Raw genomic sequence first — 22,659 nt, forward strand, 5'->3', positions numbered from 1 at the left:
TCATGCGCTGAAACTTCCAGGAATACATCCAGAGTTGACAACTCTACATTCTGGAGCAATTCACCCATTGGATACGAGAACATAGAAAATAGGTGCAGGAGTAGGCCATTCGGCCCTTTGAGACTGCACCGCCATTCAACAAGATCATGGCTGATCACTCACCCCAGCACCTCCCCCGCCCTTCCCCCCACGCCAGCCGCAAGGACCACATCCAACTCCCTCCTGAACACATCCAATGAATTGGCATCAACAACTCTCGGCGGCAGGGAACCCCACAGGCCAACAACTCCCCGAGTGAAGAAGTCTCTCCCAATCCCAGCCCCAAACAGCCCCCCCCACCCCGGCTCCGGACCCACCCAACACCGGGAACACTCTCCCCGCACGCAACCCGCTCCATCAGAATCCTTCCCAAATGCCGAACACCCCCGGATGTCGAGCCCCCAGCCCCGGAGCCACGCCCCCCGCGACGCCAACCACACCACATCCACCAACCGCCATCTGCGCAGTCAACCCGTCCACCCCACTCTGAACACTCCCCACACCGAGGCACAGAGCCCCCAGGCCCACCCCTCCAACACACTTCGCCCCCCCCCAGACCTCCGCTGCAATGTGGCCCCTCCTGTCCCCCGCCCTGGGTTTCTCCGCGCACCCCCCCACCTGCCTCCCCTCAACTTCCATCTGCCTCCCCGCACAGGCTCCCATCTTGGGGGCGGTAACCTTCTGGGGCCGGGAATTTTAGCCCCCACCGTGGAAATCCTGCTCCTGCCGCAGAATTGACCTTACCACCCCTCAATGGAAGTGGAGTGCAATTTCCCACTCCACTTCCTTTGGGGGCAGTTACCAGGGCACGACTGGATGCTCCTGTGACAGTTTGAACTGGTGCTCTCCACTCTCCCGCCCTGTGACAGCCTGAACTGGCGCTCTCCACCCTCCCATCCTGCGACAGAGAACCACTAATCTCAACCAACATAATCACTATTCCACACCCCTCCAAATTGTCCTCAAACTGAACTAACCTCGAAGTCCAGCACCCTTGGCTCTCTGTCCCACATTTCTCTTAGGTAAAGCAGCCCCAACGTAGGTTGCATTTCCCCCCGCAGGCACCATGCAATCATGATGTGCTGTGACTTCAGAACATAAGAAATTGGGAGTAACAGTAAACCATACAGGCCCTTGAGCCTGCTCTGCCAAACAAGATCATGGCTGAACTTTTACATAAACTCCACATTCCCCATACCCCCGGATTCCCTTAGTGCCCAAACATCTATCGATCTGACAATGACTGAGCATCCACAGGCCTCTGTGGTAAAGAATTCCAAAGATTCACAAACCTCTTAAGTGAAGATATTTCTCCTCATCCCAGTCCTAAATGGCTGACCCCTTATCCTGAGACTATGACCCTTGGTTCTGGACTCCCAAGCAATGGGAAAACAGCCTCTCAGCATCTACCCTATCAAACCTTCTTAAAAATGTCATACGTTTCAGTGAGATCACCTCTTAGCCTTCTAAACTCCAGAGAATATAGGCCCATTCTATGCAATCTGTTCTCATTGGACAACCCTCTCATCCCAGGAATCAATCTAATGAACCTTCGTTGCACCTTGTCTAAGGGCAAGTATATTCTTCCTTAGGTAAGGAGACCAAAACTGTACACAGTACTACAGATGAGGTCTCACCAAAGCCCAATATAATTGCAGCAAGACATCCGTACTCTTACACTGCAACCCCCTTGCAATAAAGGCTAACATGCCATTTTCCTTCCTAATTGCTTGCTGTATTTGAATGTTAACTTTCTGCGATGCGTACAAGGGCACCCAAATCACTCTGAATCTCAACATTTACTTGTCTCTTACCTCTATTTTTCCATTTTCCCCACATCATATGCCATCTGTCACCTTCTTGCCCAATCACTTAACTGGTCTCTATCCCTTTGCAGCTCTTTACGTCCGCGTCACAGCTTACTTTTCCACCTAGCCTTGTATTGTCAGCAAACTTGGATATATTACACTCATCTAAGACATCGATATAGATTGTAAATAACTGAGGCCTACATACTGATGCTTGCAGCACTCTTTACTGGTTTTACACTGCCATCCTGAAAATGACCATTTATTCCTACTCTATTTCCTGTCAGTTAACCGATCTATGCCAATATATCTTTCCCAATCTATGTAACAGTTCTAATCTTATGTAACAATCTATTGTGTGACACCTCATCGAATGCCTTCTGAAATCCAAAATATACTACATCCACTGGTTTCCCCTTATCTAACCTGGTAGTTACACCCTCAAAAGACTCCAATAAATTTGTCAAACACAATTTCCCTTTCATAAAATGCCATGTTGACTCTACCTAATCAGTGGTTTTCCAAGTGCCCTGTTAACACGTCCTTAACAAACTCTATGTGAATGTACAGTCTCGGAAAAGTGTGTGCGCTTATAAAAGTAAAGATACGATGACATAGATGAAGCTCGTGTGGAGCATAAACACCAGGATAGACCAGTTAGGCCGAAAGGTCTGTGTATGTGCTGTGCGTGGATTTTTTTTTAAACATGTGGTGGCCATTGCACACCAGCCACCACATGGGCTTGACAGAGCTAGGTCTTGGTCCAGTGGCAAGGATTAAGGACATAAGAATTAGGAACAGGAGTAGGCTATCTAGTCCCTCGAGCCTGCTCCGCCATTCAACAAGATCATGGCTGATCTGGCCGTGGACTCAGCCGCTCCGCTCCTCATAACCCTTAATTCCCTTATTGGTTAAAAATTTATCTATCTGTGATTTGAATACATTCAATGAGCTAGCCTCAACTGCTTTCTTGGGCAGAGAATTCCACAGATTCACAACCCTCTGGGAGAAAAAATTCCTTCTCAACTCGGTTTTAAATTGGCTCCCCGGTATTTTGAGGCTGTGCCCCTAGTTCTAGTCTCCCCGACCAGTGGAAACAACCTCTCTGCCTCTATCTTGTCTATCCCTTTCATTATTTTAAATGTTTCTATAAGATCCCCCCTCATCCTTCTGAACTCCGAGTAAAGACCCAGCCTACTCAATCTATCATTATAAGGTAACCCCCTCATCTCCGGAATCAGCCTAGTGAATCGTCTCTGTACCCCCTCCAAAGCTAGTATGTCCTTCCTTAAGTAAGGTGACCAAAACTGCATGCAGTACTCCAGGTGCGGCCTCACCAATACCCTATACAGTTGCAGCAGGGCCTCCCTGCTTTTGTACTCCATCCCTCTCACAATGAAGGCCAACATTCCATTCGCCTTCCTGATTACCTGCTGCATCTGCAAACTAACTTTTTGGGGTTCATGCACAAGGACCCCCAGGTCCCTCTGCACCGCAGCATGTTGTAATTTCTCCCCATTCAAATAATATTCCCTTTTATATATTTTTTCCCCCCCAAGGTGGATGACCTCACACTTTCCGACATTGTATTCCATCTGCCAAACCTTAGCCCATTAACCAAGACGACTGGAGACCTGCTCTGCTACACGGGCCTAGTACGCACACATATCGCAGTTTGGGCTGCCCTTGGACCCATGCCTCTTCTGGCCCCAAACTCGTACCTCTCCTGGGCCCCGATCACGTCCCTCCACAATCTCTTGCTGCTTCTTCAACTGTACCTGCCCACGCTCCAATCACCAACCTGGAACTTGATGACGTCCCTCTTCGCTGCCATTGCCCTCCTGCACTAGCTCACGCTGTACCTTGCAGTGGTACACCGCCACGCTGCCCATGGCTCCAGCTCCTTTTATGGCCCTGACCAGCCGCTGTGATCTCTCGCAGGTCGGGGCCGCCACGTACATTCCAAGTGGCAGCCTGTTTCATTTGAAGAGCAATGGAGAGGAACTGGAGAAGCGTGACAGGAAATGCAAACTACACATACCATTCTGCTTAAGTACAATCAAATCTCTCACCGCACCGCTTAAGGCATGCCAAAGGACATTTAAAAAAAAAATTAGGACAAGAACGTTATACCATTTAAAACATTATTATTCTGCTAAAGTGTAGATAAGTAATCTCAAAACTACAAACAGGGCATGTTCAAAGACCAATTAAGAACTGCAAACATTCAAGGTAGGTTGTTTTTGGAGAGTTCCTTCATAGGAGTGTGATAAAACAGGAACCCCATGCAATGAAAATATTGCTTATATAATATTTGCCACAGGAATTCTCTAGTAATAAATCAGAGGATGTTTTGTTTGATAAAGATATGAATATTATGTTATACAGTTTAGAAAGTGCTAATGTATAAATTTTCGTTCTTATATGGCTATGGTCTAAACAATGTTAAGAAACATAGTTCATACATATGTCAATTAAAATGCTGCAGACACTGCGGCTCTCGTATGTTCTGTTGCTGGAGAATGTGCCAGCATTATCCAAATATACTTTTATTTCTTTGTATTTCCTCCCCTCTCCCAAAACATGACAAATATTCTTTAGACAGTGTACGACATCTGAAGTGTGATAAGACAAAAAGTCCACTTATTCTAATGTTTATAAACACATTATTAAAAGATATCGATTTCATCGTCTCTCCTAACAGTTCACATATAATATGCATTATCACAACAGCATTTTTCAAGCTTACTAAAACCCTCAAGAGATGGAAATCTACAGACTAGTATTTACAATGATAAACTGAGTATGTACTGCTTGGTGTGGTGCTGAGCCATGAAGCCCACACAATCTAAAGTCAGTGGTCATTCACGTAATTTCAGATGGGGCAATAGTTGTGCTGCTACCTAATTGCCCCCGGTCCAGAGAGGGTCGGGGTTGGTGGGACTTAGGGACTTACTATTGTCACTGTCACCAGCCAATGGCCCCTGTCAGAAAGTGTATATGTACACGTTAGGCGAAGGGATCACCTAAAAGTCTGTCAAAACTCGCCATCTGGGCTTACACAAGAATAACTACCTGGACTAGGTGACAGAAGGCTTTGAGCAACCATGAAATGGTATCACAGCAAGGGGAAGCACAGCAAACATTAGCACCTAGAATCATAGAAATTTGTAGCATGGAAGGAGGCCATTTCGGACCATCATGTCCACACCGGCCGACCAAGAGTTATCCACCCTATCCAGCTCTTGGTCCATAGCCCTGTAGGTTACGGCACTTCAAGTGCACATCCAAGTTTTTTTTTTTAAAGTGTTGAGGGTTCCTGCCTCTACCAGCCTTTCAGGCAGTGAGTTCCAGACCCCCACCCCCTCTGGGTGAAGACATTTCCCCTCGTATCTCCTCTAAACCTCCCCCCAATTACTTTAAATCTACATCTCCAATCTTTCCTCATAGCCAAAATTCTTCAGTCCAGGCAACATTCTTGTAAATCTCATCTGCACCCTTTCCAGTGTAATCACATCTTTCTTGTAATGTGGTGACCAGATCTGCACACAGTACTCTAGCTGTGACCTAACCAGTGTTTTATACAGTTCAAGCATAATGACCTTGCTCTTGTATTCCATGCCTCGACTAATAAAGTATTCCATATGTGTTCTTAACCACCTTATCTACCTGGTCTGCTACCTTCAGGAACCTTGTTCCTCTACACTTTTCAGTGTCATACCATTTAACGTGTATTCCCTTGCCTTGTTAGACCTCCCCAAATGCATCACCTCACACTTAATCGGATTGAATTCCATTTGCCACTGTTCTGCCCACCTGACCAGTGCATTGATATCTTCCTGCAGTCCGCAGCTTTCTTCCATTATCAACCACACAGCCTATTTTAGTGTCATCTGCAAACTTCTTAATTATACCTCCAACATTTAAGTCCAAGTTATTGATATGTACTGTACCACAAAAAGCAAGGGACCCAGCTCTGAGCCCTGTGGAACCCCACTGGATACAGCCTTCCAGTCACAAAAACACCATCAACCATGGATGGTGACAGTGACAATAGTAACTTCCCCCTCTATTTCTCCCTGACCCATGAAGGTAACTGAATAAACCCTGACTGTTTGCAAGCAGAATTAAGTTTGCACATCCATCCATAGTTGAGAGTTGAAGGAAACAAAGGACAGCCTTTCTCCATACTCCGAGATACAAAACAAATCAAGCAAACTTTATTGATGATAAATACCAAAGTAAGAGACAATTAGAGCTATTTGTCACCAAGAGAAATATTTCTCCTCTTAGACTATAATAAAATTTTCCTCCATACACACTGGTAGGTTTTCATGCCACCAAATGCCACTTTGTGCAGTAATTACAGTACCAGGACAAATTATTACACTCCCCACCGCCACGCCCAGATCGCAAATAGTTTTCAAATTGAATTCAGATTTGCTCAAATTGTTCTTATCTATATTTTCCAAAAAAAGTTATTTGAAAACGATAATACTGAAAACAGGAAGCACACCTCATATCTTTACTGCACAAGCCCAAGAAATACCATCTCACCATTAAATCATACATGAATCACTTTATATCTTCATTTATACACACACACACACACGCACGACTAGAAACATGGGTATACAAAATTAAACATTGCAGGTTTTTTTTATCATCTTGAATCTAAAAAAGTTGACAAAAAATTTAAAAAATGACCATTTCAATGGTTTACAGTAAAAAGTAGATGGCATGTCGTCTAAACCTGTCCATTAATGCATAGGAGTGGTGGACGCCTGTAAAATAATCAGTCTCTGTTCACTGGCTGGTGATTTGAAAGAACATTTTAAACAGTTCTTCTGAGCAGGCACTTCCCAGTTCTGAAGCAGTTAGCACTCTCCTGGGTGTTATCCAACAAGCCAACGTGTGTTGCAAAAAAAGTGGCGTGGGTAAAAAAATAGGTCTCGTTTTAAAAAAGTCGATCCTGCAAAAAAGTAGTTAAAAAAAAAACTTTGTCTCTGGAAAGCAATTCTATCGTAGGAACCACAATAAGTTCTTGATAAATGTTCACCAGTTGTGTGTGTGAGAGAATAAAATGCAAAAAAAAAAATCAGTTCTACCTGTTCGCAGATAGAAAGAAAATTCTGCTCTTATTTTATGTTTGCGGGTAGAAAGACAATGTGAATTCTCTTTATTTTCGGTTTGCAGATAGAAGGACCATGTGAGCTCCGCTCTTGTGTGTTGGCAGGTAGAAAGACAATGTGAATTTTCTTATTTTAGGTTTGCAGGGTGGAAGGACGATGTTAATTCTCTTATTTTATGCTTGCAGTTAGAAGGACGATGTTAAATCTCTTTTTTTTTTCCTTTGCGGGGTAGAAAGACAAGTGTTAGTTCTGCTCTTTCTGTGTGAGTTTTTTTTTTGCAGAAGGTGTTAGGTGAAATACCTCCCTCTTTGGCCGGTGCTGGCGGTCTGCGGGCTGCTGTACTGCCGGTCAATGTCCGAGGCGCAGACGGGCACCAGGTTGGCCCACGGGTCCACCAGCATGGACGGCTTGTAGTAGTGCTCCACGGGGGCCGGCGATCGCTTCTCCATGCTGCCTATGCCGAAGGGCGTGGAGGTCCTGGGCGAGTATTTGCGGTGGTGAGCCGGGCTGGGCGAGCCGCCGCCGCCGCCGCCACCAGCAGCCCCGACGCCGGGGGAGAGCGGCTGGTAAGGCGGGGAGGAGTAGCGGCGGTGGTGCTGGCGGGGGGTGAAGCTCTGCTGTTGCTGCTGGCTGGGACTCGGGCTCTTGTAGCGGTGCTGCTGATGGAGGAACGGCCCGGGCGGCGGAAGCTGCTGCGGAGACTTGGCGTAAGCCCGCGGCCGGCCTCCGTAAGGCGGGGTGGGCGAACCCCACGGATAGCCGCCTCCGCCTCCGCCTCCGGCCGGACCCGCGCCGGGGAACGGGCCCGAGCCGGGCGGCGGGCTCCGGAACCCCGGCCTCGGGCCCGCTCCGCCCAACGGCGACGGACGGAAATTCGGCCGGAACATTTCCCACTTCTAAACTCGCTTTAAAACAAATCCGCCACCGCGTTTCCTCCTGCTGGGTTTTGAAATAATTTCCGATTATTCACTTAATAATCTGAGCCAGACGGGAGATCATCGTCCTTAATATTTAGAGAGAGAAAACTATCCGCGGCCTACGACGACACGGATGATCCACCTGGAAGCTTCTCGAATCGTGCGCCACCTGCTAATCCTTCCCCCGTTTCCGGCTCCTCGCCCCCGTCGTCATTTCCGCTCCAGTGGCGCGCACACTGCCGTTTCCATGGTAATTGCCCTCTTCTCCCCCCCCTCCCTCCAAGTCCTCAGGCCCGCGCCTACGCACAACGCCAGGCAGGCACAGTTGTTTCCATGGCAACCGTTTTGATTGGTTTCCAAGGCGGGGGTTCCAGCTCAGGTTGTCCTCTTTTCCTGCTTGGGGGCCAACCTCCCCTCCCACCCCTGGGCTGCTGCTGCTGCTGCTGTTGTTGTGAAATGGGGGTTAAAATACTATGAGCTCAGCTCTGCCTCACCACCATGCCCAAGGTTCAGAAGGAATAATCATTCACAATTGAGGCATTGGTGTGCGTGCGTGTGTAAACAGGTGTATGAATGAACAGGCAAGTAATGGCTTATATCAAATATTATGGCACTACCCAGCAGGTCAGGCAACATCTGTGGAGCGAGAAACTAAGTTGACAGAGTTTCAGGTCGATGATCCTTCGTAAGGTTTATTGTTACTCTGTATGGGAATGCCTCCTGCATTTCTATTCGTGCTTTATACATCTTGAGTATAATCTTTTTAAATGTGTTTTTTTTTAAAGGTCATAAAAGTAAATGAGGATATACAACACGTGCCACGCTGAAATATGATTTCTTTAGACCTGGATGTTTTTCCACCACCAAATGTTGGTATTTATAAACAAACGTGAATGAAACTGCAAATCATTTATAAATAATCGCAATTACTGTTAGGTGATATATACCAGTCAAAACCTGTGAATTGTTAACATTCGTACTTACTATCAGTGGGATTTTCAGTAATTGGTAAACAACAGCGGTAATTTAAGACTGATAAATGACGAGATAAAGAGGGGAATAAAAAAGGAGGGGGCATCACAGTTTTGGCTAAAGAAATAATTACAGCTGTGAGAAGGAATGATATGTTAGAAGGATCATCAAATGAGACAATATGGATTGAACTGAAGAACAAAAAAGAGGCAACTACACTGCTGGGACTGTACTATAGACCCCAAATTAGTCAGAGGGAGACAGAAGAGCAAATTTCTGAGAAGTGCAAAATCAATAGGGCAGCAACAGTAGGGGATTTCAACTGCCCAAACACTAACTGGGATAGAATCAGTGTAAAAGGTATAGAGGGCACATAATTCTTAAAATACACTCGAGAACTTTTTTAGCCAGTACATAGCAAGTCCAACAAGAGATGGGGCAGTTCTGGACTTAGTTTTAGGGAATGGGGCAGGTGAAAGGGATATCAGTGGGAGAGCAATTAAATCAGTTAGATTTAGCGTAGTTATGGAAAAGGACAAAGATAGACCAAGAGTAAAAGTTCGATTGGGGAAAAGGCCAATTTTACTAAGTTGAAATGTGATTTAGCAAAAGTTGATCGGAGACAGCTACTTGAAGGTAAATCAGTGTCAGAGCAGTGGGAGGCATTCAAGGAGGAGATAGTGAGGGGTCAGAGCAAATATGTTGCCACAAAGAAAAAGGGTGGGACTCCCAAATCTAGACCCCCTGAATGTCATGGGGCATACGGGGTAGAATAAGATAACAAAGGGAAGCTTATGTCAGATACCGAGAGCTAAATACTGTAGAAAGCCTAAAGGAGTATAGACATTTAAAAGGAAATAAGGAAAGCAAAGAGAGGGCATGAAAAAATATTGGCAAGTAAAATCAAGGAAAACCCAAATAAGTTTTATAAATACATGAAAAGCAAGAGGATAACTAAAGAAAGAGTAGGACCTATTAGAGCTTGTGTGTGGAGGCAGAAGACATGGGTATGGTTCTTAGTGGATGCATCTGTATTCACAAAACACAGGGATGATGCAGACATTGTAGTTGAGAAGTATGAAATATTAGACGAGATAAACATAGTGAGAGAGGGATTTAACATCTTTGAAAGTAGATAAATCGCCAAGCCCGGATGAAATGTATCCCAGGCTGTTACGAGAACAAGGGAGGAAATAGTAGACGTTCTGACTATCATTTTCCAATAAACTCTGGTTACAGATGTGGTGCTGGAGGATTGCTAACATTGTACCATTGTTTAAAAAGGGAGAAAGGGACAGACCAAGTAATTACAAGCCAGCCAGCCTAAACTTGCTGGTGGGCAAATTATTGGAAGAAATTCTGAGGGACAGTATTAATCGTCTTATAGAGAGGCATGGATTAATCAAGGACAGTCAGCATGGATTTGATAAGGTAAGGTCATTCTCGACGAACTTGATTGAATTTTTTGAAGAGGCCACAACAAGGGTATTGTGTCTGATGTAGTCTACATGGATTTTAGCGAGGAGTTTGACAAGGTCTCACATGGCAGACTGGTCAGAAAAGTAAAAGCCCATGGATTCCAAGGGAAAGTGGTAAGTAGGATCCAAAATTGGCTCCGTGGCAGGAGAAGCAATGGTCTTGTAACTGGAAGGCTGTTTCCAGTGGGGTTCCACAGAGCTCAGTACTCGGTCCCTTACTTTTTGTGGTATATTTCAATGATTTAGACTTCAATGTAGGGGGCATGATTAAGATGTTTGCAGATGATACAAAAATTGGCGGTGTGGTTGATAGGAAGAAAGCTGTAGATTGCAGGAAGATATCAATGGACTGCGGGTCAGGTGGCCATAAAAGTGGCAAATAAAATTCAATCCAGAGAAGTGTGAGGTTATGCCTTTGGAGAGGTATAATAACGCAAGGGAATACACAATAAATGGTAGGATACTGAGATGTGTAGAGGTACAGAGGGATATTGGAGTGCGTGTCCACAGATCCCTGGAGGTAGAAGTTCAGGTAGTTGGTTAAGGTGGTTAAAAAGGCAAATGGGATACTTTCCTTTATTAGACGAGGCATAGAATATAAAAGCAGGGAGATTATGCTTGAACTGTAAAAAACACTAGTTAGGCCACAGCTGGAGTACTGCGTACAGTTCTGGTCACCACATTACAGGAAAGATATGAGGGTAGAGAAGGTACAGAGGAGATTTATGAGGCTGTTTCCAGGACTGATGATTTTAGATATGAGGAAAGATTGGATAGGCAGGCATTGTTTTCTTTGGAACAGAGGAGGTTGAGGGGAGACTTATTGAGGTGTATAAAATTCTGAGGGGCCTAGATAGAGTGGATAGGAAGGACCTGTTTCCAGTAACCAGTGGGCATAGATTTAAAACAATTGGTAGAAGGATTAGAGGGCAGTTGACGAGAACCTTTTTCAGCCAGAGGATAGTGGGAGTCTGGAACTCACTGCCTGAGAGGGTAGAGGCAGAAACCATCATCGCATTTAAAAAGTACTTGGATATGCACTTGAAGTGCTGTAACCTACAAGGTTATGGACCAAGAGCAAGAAAGTGGGATTAGGCTGGATAGCTCTTTTTTGGCTGGCACGGACACGATGAGCCGAATCAGGCCGCCGTCTGTGCCGTAAATTTCTGTGATACTCCAATAAAAAACTGCAATTATTGGAAATCTGAAATAACAGCTGATCTGAACATCAGAAGGAGAATCTTCTCTTGAACTTCATTCTGGCTTGGCTTTAACAATACATGGTAGGATACCGAGATGTGTAGAGGTACAGAGGGATATTGGAGTGCATGTCCACAGATCCCTGAAGGTAGAAGTTCAGGTAGATAAGGTGGTCAGGAAGGGAAATGGGATACTTTCCTTTATTAGCCGAGGCATAGAATGTAAAAGCAGGGAGATTATGCTTGAACTGTAAAAAACACTAGTTAGGTCACAGGAAAGACTGCATTTTTGTCGCACCTTTCATGACCACCGGACGTCTAAAAGCACATTACAGCCCAGGGAAGTACTTCTGAAGTGTAATCACTGTTGTAATGTAGGAAAGGTGGCAGGTAATTTGCGCACAGCAAGCTTCCACAAACAGCAATGTGATAAAGGACCAGATAATCTGTTTTTAGTAATGTCGGTTGAGGGATAAATATTGGCCAGGACACCGGGGAGAATTCCCCTAGCTCTTCTAAGAAATAGCGCCATGGGATGGATCTTTTACGTCCACTTGAGAAAGTAGACGGGGCCTCGGTTTAATGTCTCATCCGAAATACAGTACCTCCAACAGTTCAGCGCTCCCTCAGTACCACACTGGAGTGTCAGCCTAGATTTATGTGCTCGAGTCTCTGGAGTGGGATTTAAACCCACAACCTTCTGACTCAGAGACAAGAGTGCTACCCAATGAGCCACAGCTGACACTAGCAGCATAAGGAAGTTATGGTAAACCTTTATAAAACACTGGTTAGGCCCCAGCTGGAGTATTGGGTCCAATGCTGGACACCACAGTTTAAGGATGTCAAGGCCTTGGAGAGGGTGCAGAAGAAATTTACTACAATCGGTGCGATGAGCTTGTGGACTTCTTTGTCACCAAGACTGAAACCATCGATTCTGCTGCACCCTCCTTCTCCTGGCCCATCATGCCAAACTCTCTCCCCTCCTACCCCCCAGCTCTCCCTGCCCTAACAGTGGATCTACATCTTTCTATAATTTCTCGCCTATCTCCCTTCATGCGCTCCCGATGCTCATTTGTCCACGAGATCCACCTCTTGCTCCCTTGATCCCATTCCCAATAGGATGCATTTAGTGTCACCAGCATTATCAGTAGCGGTCTCTAACCCTAGCACCAACCCGTAACCCTAATGCTAATCACTAACGCCTAATCTCTAACCATTAACCTAAATCCGAACCACTGACTGTAACCCTAATCCCAACCTCCAACACCAACCCTAACCACTCACACTAACCCCTAAATAGTGCGGAGCCAATAATACAATACTGGACCAGCTGTGGTATCAGTAGTCATTGTGCCTCATATAAACTTGCCCTCAAACCTCTCTGTCCTTGCAAACTACTCCCACATCTCCAAGCCCTTTGTCATCTCCAAAGTCCTTGAATATATTGTTGCCTCCCACTTCTGTGCGCATCTTTCCAGCAACTCCCTATTTGATCTTTCCAATCAGAGTTCTGCCCCACCTCTAATCAATTTCACAAATGATGTCGACTGTGTCTCTGCCCATGGTGCACCATCCTTCCTTGTCCTGTTGGTTCTCTCTGTTGTCTTTGACATGGTCCAGCCCCTCCAATACCTCTCCTCCATTTTACAACTCAGTGGGACTACCTCTTAGTTCCACTCTTAGCTACCCAATTGTAGCCAGAGCATCTCCAGCAATGGCTTCTCTTTGTGCATTCACATTACCTCCAGCGTCCCCCAAGGATCAATCCATGGCCCCTTCCTCATTTACACGCTGCCCCTTGGCAACAAGTCCGAAGACTTGGGGTTACATGTATGCCGACAGCCAGCTCCACCTCTCCACCTCTCTCAACCCCTCTACTACCTCTGTTGTTGGACGTCTTGTCCAATAATCATTCTTGAACAAGCATAAAGTTCCTCCAATTAAACATTGAGAAAAGAAAAGCTTTCGTCTTTGGCTCCACCACAAACTCTGAACCCCTACCACTGGTTCCACCAAGACTAAAACTAACCACTCACCCTAATTCTTGATTGGTTCCTGGGAAATTTGGGTCTCACGGCTTTTTGTAGATACTGGTCACAAGATCCAAAAACATTTATAATTTCTATCTCTCTCCTCTCTGTCTGTGTGTATATGGAAGCCAAACTCGATGGACCTTGGTCTTTTTTTGTCTAGCAATTCCTATACATATAAATTAGTGGATATCCAGTGGCATTGTGAATGGTAAGTCAGACGTTACATTGTTTTATACAGACAGCATGATATACTATGTAATGCATAATGTATTATTTGGCAAAGATAGTGTATCTGTATATATTTGGTTTTGAAAGCATTTGAACCTTTTTTATTTGCTCAGGGAAGGACAAAAGTGACATACATCAATGATGCATCTTTGTAATCCTATTTTGTATGATTGAAAACAAAAAAGTTTGCCACTTTTTGAGAAGGCATCCCCCTTCAAACATGGAGCAAATAATAGTAACTGTACATGAGGCAACGTCATTAACTATTAAATAGGATGTGTTATTTAATATTTAATGATGTGTTTAACTTGAATTTAGTAAAGGCGTGAACAGCATGCTTCACTTCATTCGACAGATAAATAACTTGAACTTGCTTGATGAAAACCTTAGTTGGAAAATGGACTTCCAGGAGGAAGAAGCATTCGACAGTGAGAAAATAACATTTTCCAATACTCCCCGAGGTGACGATGTGGTGATCAGTCCCACCCATTTTCTACATTCATGGGAATCTGAAAGAAAACTCATAGATGTTCTCATCAGTCTTAGTGAGGACACCTATGAAGACCAAAGGCAGATGGATCAGTTCATTGTTTGCAGTGGATGGGATGATGCAGTAAGTGGTTTAACCTGCTCACTTTAGAATTTTCTGTTGCAATGTAATCTGATGAGACAAATTTTTAATCGTGAAGAAAATATTAACATGCCTCCTGACTTCCTTTATATGGCTTACTTATAATTTGTTTACGGGATTCTTTAAATGGAGCTAAGAGATTGAGTAGAATGGGCCTATATTTTCTGGGATTTAGTTGAATGAGAGGTGATCTTATTGAAATGTATAAAATTCTTAGAAGGCTTGGGAGGGTAGATGTTGAAAGGCTGTTTTCCCCTGGCGGAGTCTAGAACTAGTGGCCTTAGTCTCAGGATAAGGGATTGGCCATTTAGGACCGAAATGAGGAGAAGTTTCTTCACTCAGAGGGTTGTGAATCTTTGGAATTCTCTACTCCAAAGGACTGTGGATGCTCAGGTTGATGAATATATTCAAGACAGAGATGGATAGAATTTTGGGCACTAAGGGAATCAAGGGATAGGGTGGGAAAGTGAAATTGAAGTAGAAGATCAGCCATTATCTTATTGAATGGCGGAGCAGGCTCAAGGGGCCGTGTGGCCCACTCCTGCTCCTATTTCTTATATTTTTAAATGTGTGTTGGGCTGCAGTTCCACAGGCACTGGCAGCCTTTGGTACCTCCTTCATACATACAAGTATACTTACTAACATACGAGAATGCCAGACAAGCTGGTCCATCAAGCCTGATTCCATGCAATCATGTTACACTGAGCGGCATGATGCCTGTGGCAGTAAACTGTAGTAGGACTGAACTTCTCAATCTGTACGGACTCAGATAAAAACATACGAAAACACCAGGTGGTCCATGTAGTCTGTCCCATTCACCTGTATTGCAACTAGACAGTGCTCCTCCATGCATCAAGCAGCCATATCAGCTCCAGGCAGAGACATAAACAAGGTCAATTCATGGTAAAAAAAAAATCTGCAATTCCTATCTGGCAATCAAAATGAGTTCCAGGAGACTAGAGTGACTAAGAAGCATATCACACAATATCCTGTTTTTACACAGTGATAATCAGCCATCACCTGGAGCTCATCCAGCTCCCTTTTAAATACTTGCAACGAATTCGCAATCTTGTTCCAAAGGCCGATGACCCTTTGCAAAAAGTAGAACTTCATGACTTCTAACTTAATTCTTCGCTTATGTAACTTGCACGCATGCCTCTGGATTCTCCCTAAACTATCTGAATCAAATAGTCTATTCACACGGGAACAGTCTAGTCCCTGCATTGTTTTAAATACCTCAATCAGATTTCCACAGTTTTCTGGGGTAAAGTGACCCAGCTCCCTAAACCCATCAAGTAACAGAGGAGCAGGGGTAGGCCAATCAGCTCCTCAATCCTGTTCTGCCATTTGATTAGATCATGGCTGATCTGCACCTCAACTCTGTTTACTCCCCATTGCTCCATATCCCTTAATACCCTTACCTAACAAAATACTATTGATCTCAGCCTTTAAAATTTATTTTGACCTAGCATCCACAGCCTTTTGGGGAGAGAGAGTTTCACATTTCCACTACCCTTTGAAAAAATGCTTCCTGATTTTGCTCCTAAATGACATACCTCTAATTTTATTATGTCCCCTGTTCTCAATTCCCCCACCAGCGGGAACACTTTCTCTGTATTTATCCTATCAAAACCGATCAATTTAAACACCTCAATTAAATCACCCCTTAATCTTCTAAACTCAAGGGAATATAAACCACGTTTATGCAACCTGTCCTCATAATTTAACTCTTTAAGCCCTGGCATCGTTCTGGTGAAGCTGTGCTTTGCACCTCTTCCAAGGCCAATATATCTTTGAGGTTCTGTGACCAATACTGAACAGCTTTGACCAAGGCCCTGTATAACTGCAGCAGAACTTGCTCCCTTTTACAGTCCAACCCCTGTGAGCCTTTTTGTACATGTGCACGAGCTCTCTGGGTGATCTGTGAACATGGATGCCCAAATCCAGAATGGATGGCTGCCACGCCAGGTTGAGAGAGATTAAGGGAAAGAGATGGGTCGGTAGTTTCAAATGTTACAGGTTACAAAGTGTAATAGCTGAAGTAAACTGAGGCTGAGGTCACTCAGAGATAAATTGTTGTTTGATCAGGAAATTGTGGAGACTGGAATGGGGTCATCGGTCTCAAAATGCAGCTTAGGGACACACAGCATTTTAAGTTTACTTTGCATTCGTAACAAAGAGTGATGTCTGTACGCACACACAGACATACCATTTTTCGTGTATAACTAGCAGATCTCCCGTGGTGTTGCTCACAGTAAGTCAGATGATAAGATGATTAGGGGTTATGGGGAGTGCACGGGGAAGTGGAGCTGAGTCCATGATCAGATCAGCCATAATCTTATTGAATGGCGGAGCAGGCTCGAGGGGCCATATGGCCTACTTCTGTTCCTATTTCTTATGTTCTTATGATAGGCGAGGTGAGCATTATACTGTGTTAATGCTGAATGTATTATTTTGCTGCTAACAACAACGACTACAACCTGTATTTATATAGTGTAGTAAAATGTCCCAAGGCGCTTCACAGGAGTGTTTTAAAACAAAACAAATAAATTTGTCATCAAGCCACATAAGAAATTATGACAGATGATCAAAAGCTTGGCCAAAGAGCGTAGGTTTTAAGGAGCGTTTTAAAGGAGGAAAGAGAGGCAGAGGGGTTTAGGGAGGGAGTTAGAGAGCTTAGAGCCTAGGCAACAGAAGGCACAGTCACCAATGGTGGAGTGATTATCAGGGATGCTCAAGAGGGCAGAATTTGAGGAGCGAGGGGGGTGGGGCGGTTGTGAGGCTGAAGGAGGTTACAGCGATAGGGAGGGCAAGGCCATTTTAAGACTACAAAATTGAATTTTAGGTAAACAGATTTTCTTGTCACTCAGAGTTGTTTGCTCAGAAAACTTTGGAGATTCAAATATGTTGGTCAGTTCCAACCTGCAGCAAATGAAACAAAGCATTTTAAAATGGTCTGGCCTGTCACAAGTGTAATTGGCCCACAATTTGTAGTGGGTAATAACAGCAAAGGAAGAGTATTTGCTGTTTGAAACTGACTGCAACTTCAGGATGTAGTGCATGTGCTTCCTAATGTGGAATTCCTGAAGTAGTGGTCAGTCATTCAGTGCTCCGACACAGGCTGGCAGCGAAACTGACAAAAACTTCGGCTTTTCTGTGTAATATCGTTGTTAAATACCCCATTTAAAAAGTTAGACCTTGTTGGATTAGGTGTAACTGGGGTTTTAACAGTGTATTGACTGCTCAGCAAACGTTAAGGCCCTGAAAAACTAATTTTAATTTTGTGAGGTATCAAATTTATCTATTTTAATAAAAAATTACAATCATTTGTTCATATTTATTTCGGGTTTACCGTTTCCCCATGCGAGAGCCCCAATCTTTGTTTTGCTCTTTATAACTTTTTTTTAAAAAGTCAAAATGAAAGCAGCTCCTTCACTTCCTGGTTCCCGGTCTGTGAGAATTCTGCATTGTGATTGGCTGCTCACTCAGCATGTTATTACAGAATTGCAGTGCGATTTTCCACTACAATGCACTGATCTCATTGGAAGGTCGGAAAAGCCGAACTTCTCGCCACACTGTGGGAAGCTTTCTTCGGGGCTGCCACTGAACGACTTTGCTTCGCAAATTCCGGGCCATTGATTTTAACACTTAGGTATTTTCGGGGGAGGGGCTCAAGTTTATGAGTGGCCTATATGGGAATATGGTATGTATTTTTAAAACTGGTGCTGATTTTGAGGAACAATCATAATTTCAGCTATTTGGCTGCTAAGAACTCCTGCTTGAAATATACTCCTCCTTTGCTTTTATGTTTGCAGCAATGGAAACAAAAGATACTGTAGCACTTAAGAGTCTCTGATGAGAAGCGTAAATCTCAAATCGTAATGCAGTGACTCATTTTCTCAAATTGGTTGTCTCTTAACTGGTAGTAAAGAGGAAGATAGGAACAGGAGCAGGCCAGTTAGCCCCTCGAGCCTATTCCACTATTCAATGGGATCATGGCTGATCTGTATGTTAACTCCATATCCTTATACCCTTGACTAGCAAAAATCTATCAACTACATGACTGACATTTTTCTGTGAAATGTTTTATGTTAGATAATATAACAAATAGAATCAACAATATTAGGGGCAGTACTGAGGGAGTGTGTTGTGTCCTTAGATGCTCTAACAATGACTCCACGAGGCAGTGTGTTGTAGTTGAAGTGACCTTAGTCCTTTATTAGTTAACTCCAGAGTGCGGATCACACCTGGTGGCCTGCCTTTTATACTAGGCCAGGCACACCTGTACAGGTAGCCTATGAGTCTCCCACTGCTGTGCCCTCTGGTGGCACACCTTGAGATAGTACCAACAGTAGCCATGTAGAATACATGAGTGCTGCCCTGTTGGGGGTGCAGTCTTTCGGATGAGACGTTAAACCTGCTCACTCAGGTGGACATAGAAGATCCCATGGCACTATTTTGAAGAAGCGCAAAGAAGTTATCCCTGGTGTTCTAGCCAATATTTATCCCTCATTCAACATCTAAAAACAGATTATTTAGTCATTATCACATTGCTGTTTGTGGGATCTGGCTATGTGCAAATTGGCTGCCGCATTTCCCACATTACCACAGTGACTACACTTCAAAAAGTACTTCATTGGCTGTAAAGCGATTTGAGACATCCGATGGTCGTGAAAGACGCTATATAAATGCAAGTCTTTCTATCATGTCAAAACATCTCTATTTTACACAATATGTTACTTATTTTGAGTGCATTGACATATTTGGCTGTGATAGCATAGTTATTGTTGAATAATATTCATATAATAGAAGGGTATGATAAATTATTTTTCACTATTACAGGGGAGTTAAGAGCCAATAATTATAGGAAAATTAAGAGCTTAGATATATGCATTTCATGCTGAGTTAGGATTAATTTTAAAAAGTGCCTATTTTTATAGGGAGGTGTCAGTAACTGTTTGAGTAAGAATGTAATCATTTAATGTTGGGGCTATTTTTCCAAATGGACTTTTTAAATTGAAGCTTTATACCGCCTATTCCACCAAAACTTGCGTTTTGCTTCTGCATGTAAGGTAATTGGCAAAAAAACTAAAGGGGCGATGAGGAGAGTTTTTTCACCGGAGTTATGATCTGCCACAAAGGGTGGTGGAAGCAGATTCAATAGTAAACTTTCAAAGGGGAATGAGGAAAGAGCAGGGGAGTGGGACTAATTGGTCTTCCTCTGTATGGCAACCAACACAGAGAAAGTTTGTGGTCATCTGGGAATGAAGCTGAAAAATCAGAGCTTTTAAAAAAAAAACTCAACTTCCACATTAAAAACCCACAACCATTGATAAACGCATGGTTCCCCCACTGTTGGCTTCAGTTAAAAATATAAAATGGTCCAACTTACCTTACTGCAGCTACAGCCGCGTCTTACTTGTTCATGGGTGTCGTCAGCTGCCTCTCGATTCACCGACTCCACTTCTGCCTGGAGACAGAGAACTGTACTGGAAGAAAATGTAAATTGGGCCCAGGGAAGAACGAGGCCAGGAAGCCAGTACAATACCACTGTTCCAATACCTGCATTGCAATGTAAAAGCTTCCCAAAAACAACTAGCCTTGAACCTCACCTCTTCCAAGTGGCCGTTATTCATCTTGAAACTTTAACAGAGACTGCTGGTCGACTCTTTAGTTGTGAGGAGGTATCACACGTCCAACAAGAACCAATGGATAGTGATCAGGAGTGAGAATCCTGCTGGAGTCCAATTCTAGTTCACCTCTCGCCATCCGAATAGAATCATAGAAATTTACGGCACAGGAGGCCGCCATTTGGACCAGTGTGTGCTGGCTGAAAAAGAGCTATCCAGCCTGAGTCCACTTTTCAGCTCTTAGACTGTAGCCTTGTAGGTTACAGCACTTCAAGAGCATATCCAAGTACTTTTTAAAAACAATGAGGGTTTCTGCCTCTACCACCCTCTCAGGCAGCGAGTTCCAGACCCCCACCACCCTCTGGGTGAAAAAAGTTCTCAACTCCCCTCTAATCCTTCTACCAACTACTTTAAATCTATGCTCCCTGGTTGTTGACCCCTCTACTAATGGAAACAGGTCCTTCCTATCCACTCTTATCTAGGCCCTTAATAATTTTATAAACCTCAATTAAGTCTCCCCTCAGCTTCCTCTGTTCCAAAGAAACAACCTATCCAATCTTTCCTCAGTTAAAATTCTCCAGTACTGGCAACATCCTCATAAATCTCCTTTGTACCCTCTCTAGTGTAATCACATCTGTGACCACCAGAACTGTAGGCAGTACTCTAGCTGTAGCCTAACTAGTGTTTCATACAGTTTAAGCATAACCTCCTTGCTCTTCTAGTATATTCCTTGAGATTAGTTAATCAGCAGATCCAACGTGGGATCTCCCCAGGCCACAAATCTCAGTTATTCATTAAACTAACCTGCCGAGTCATTGGGGAAACTCACTAAAATGCCGCATACGAGATTGACTCAGGCCAAGCGAGTCTCCTGGCCAGTGTGCATGAGTTTTGCAGTGATTCAACTAATGTTGTCCAAATAATTGACAAAGCTATTAAAGACTTGCAGTGTGGTGCTGTTAAAATGGAAAGAATAGAATACCCTTACTTAACAGAAATTAGTTCTAGATGGAAGAAGTTGGTAATTTGACTTAATAAATTCCAGCTTGGAGCAATGGTTACACAGGACTAGACACTGGTGAATACAGAGCTGGTGGAACTTCAATGCTCTCCAGGTCTGAGCTTTTTGATTACTTGTCTACTCATCTGAGAAAAGCAGCAAAGAAATAACATTCCTTCTCTGTTGTAGCACATTAGGCTGCAGTCACTGCCTGCCTTTTCAACCAGCTAACACAATCCTAAAAGGTTTTCTTCTTATAATAGGTGCACAGCTGGAGAAGTGGTAACCCCTATTCCTCCAATCATACGCTGAAGAAGCCAAAGAAAGTAAGTAAAGAGGAGAGGAATGCTAGCCACTGCGTGCTCTGCACAGAAATGCTGCCCGTCTCAGAAAAGAAAGCCATCAGAGAAGCTGACCAATCCCACCCTTCGTCCAAATCGTCCAACAGCAGAGCGGTGCATCACTTCACAAGAGAAGTGGCTCAAGAAGTCCACACCCAAGAAAAGGCAGAGACCGAAGTTAATCTGTCTCACGAAACCGAGTGTGAAATGACCCACAGCCCTGATCAGCAGGCCCCAGTAAAAAAACACTTTTCGGTGCTGCCACCTGTAAAAATGGCCAATGGCGACGAAAAGTTTGCCTCAGGTTTCAAACCGGGGAGAATGTTTTATTTGGGCACACAAAATGGCAACCAAGTTCTGAAAAGAGTGAGTGAAGTGTCGGAGAGCAATAACGGCATTGCCACCATGTGCATTAGGGCCCATGCTTGTAATATGGCCATGTTACAGGTCAGCAGGATGCAAAAGACTGTGACTTCTGATCCTGTTGGAATTACAAGGATTCCCCTCCTGCACACCACGAATCATTGGTGCTGGAAATATTCCTTTATGCAAGGCAGCCACAACATGGCTGTCGTTGGCGCCCCAGCTTCTAAACTCATGGAGTGCCACAGCGTAGGGCAACAGCCCTTGAGAATAAAACACCCCACAAAGAACTTGAAGCAAGACAACTTCAGTAAATATGCTTTCAGTCACAGTGGCCCAGGTGATAAATATTCCAATAGAGCAAGACCAAAGAATGTCACGGGGAGAGATGTTCTCCCAGTGATCCCACAGCCAGGCCCACCACCAGCATCAGGGGCCAGGATAGCAATCTCCATATTGCCACATATGCCACTATAGTCTTGACAAGTTTTCTCCTCTTTGCCCTCCCCTCTCCCTCCCTCCCTCCCTCCCAGGCCCAACGGTTGCCAAGGCTCATTGTGGTGCCCCTTGTGCCACCCTGGCTGAGAGCAGCTAACTCAGCAAGAGCCACCGATAGTCTAAGGTTTATTGTGGAGTCACTCGGGGGGGGGGGGGGGCAATTAGCAATCTAGAAATAACGATGCACAATAATCTATTGTATGATGTTTATTGGAGAACAGCAAGGATGTATTTGGGTTAACTATACGCGCGCGCGCGCACACACACACACACACACACACACACTGTTCCTGTAATTTATTGAAATGAATCTAATAATATTTATTGCAGGATCTAAGTGATGTTATACTTCAATGCACCTCCACGTCTTAAATCATGATATCGATTATA

The 22,659-nt window shown here is 44.2% G+C and overlaps 2 protein-coding genes across 7 annotated transcripts; one reads left to right on the forward strand and one right to left on the reverse strand.

The window, feature by feature from the left end:
- Positions 1-4,043: 4,043 nt before the first annotated feature.
- mplkip (M-phase specific PLK1 interacting protein) lies at positions 4,044-8,075 on the reverse strand. The gene has a single exon (XM_070897028.1). It carries the CDS (start codon positions 7,864-7,866, stop codon positions 7,267-7,269), a length of 600 nt encoding a protein of 199 aa, XP_070753129.1. The 5' UTR covers positions 7,867-8,075; the 3' UTR covers positions 4,044-7,266.
- A 107-nt stretch (positions 8,076-8,182) lies between these two features.
- c13h16orf46 (chromosome 13 C16orf46 homolog) lies at positions 8,183-22,659 on the forward strand. Of its 6 annotated transcripts, none has more exons than XM_070898270.1 (4): positions 8,183-8,477; positions 8,682-8,765; positions 14,162-14,419; positions 21,331-22,659. In XM_070898270.1, exons 2-4 carry the CDS (start codon positions 8,727-8,729, stop codon positions 22,246-22,248), a joined length of 1,215 nt encoding a protein of 404 aa, XP_070754371.1. In that variant the 5' UTR covers positions 8,183-8,477; positions 8,682-8,726; the 3' UTR covers positions 22,249-22,659. The 6 variants fall into 6 exon arrangements, with proteins under 6 accessions (XP_070754371.1, XP_070754376.1, XP_070754372.1 ...); XM_070898272.1 differs by lacking the exon at positions 8,183-8,477 and adding an exon at positions 10,153-13,786 and having other exon boundaries at positions 8,680-8,765; XM_070898274.1 differs by lacking the exon at positions 8,183-8,477 and adding an exon at positions 13,704-13,786 and having other exon boundaries at positions 8,680-8,765.

This window comes from Pristiophorus japonicus, chromosome 13 (genome assembly GCF_044704955.1).
Source record: "Pristiophorus japonicus isolate sPriJap1 chromosome 13, sPriJap1.hap1, whole genome shotgun sequence".
Taxonomy (NCBI): Eukaryota; Metazoa; Chordata; class Chondrichthyes; family Pristiophoridae; genus Pristiophorus; species Pristiophorus japonicus.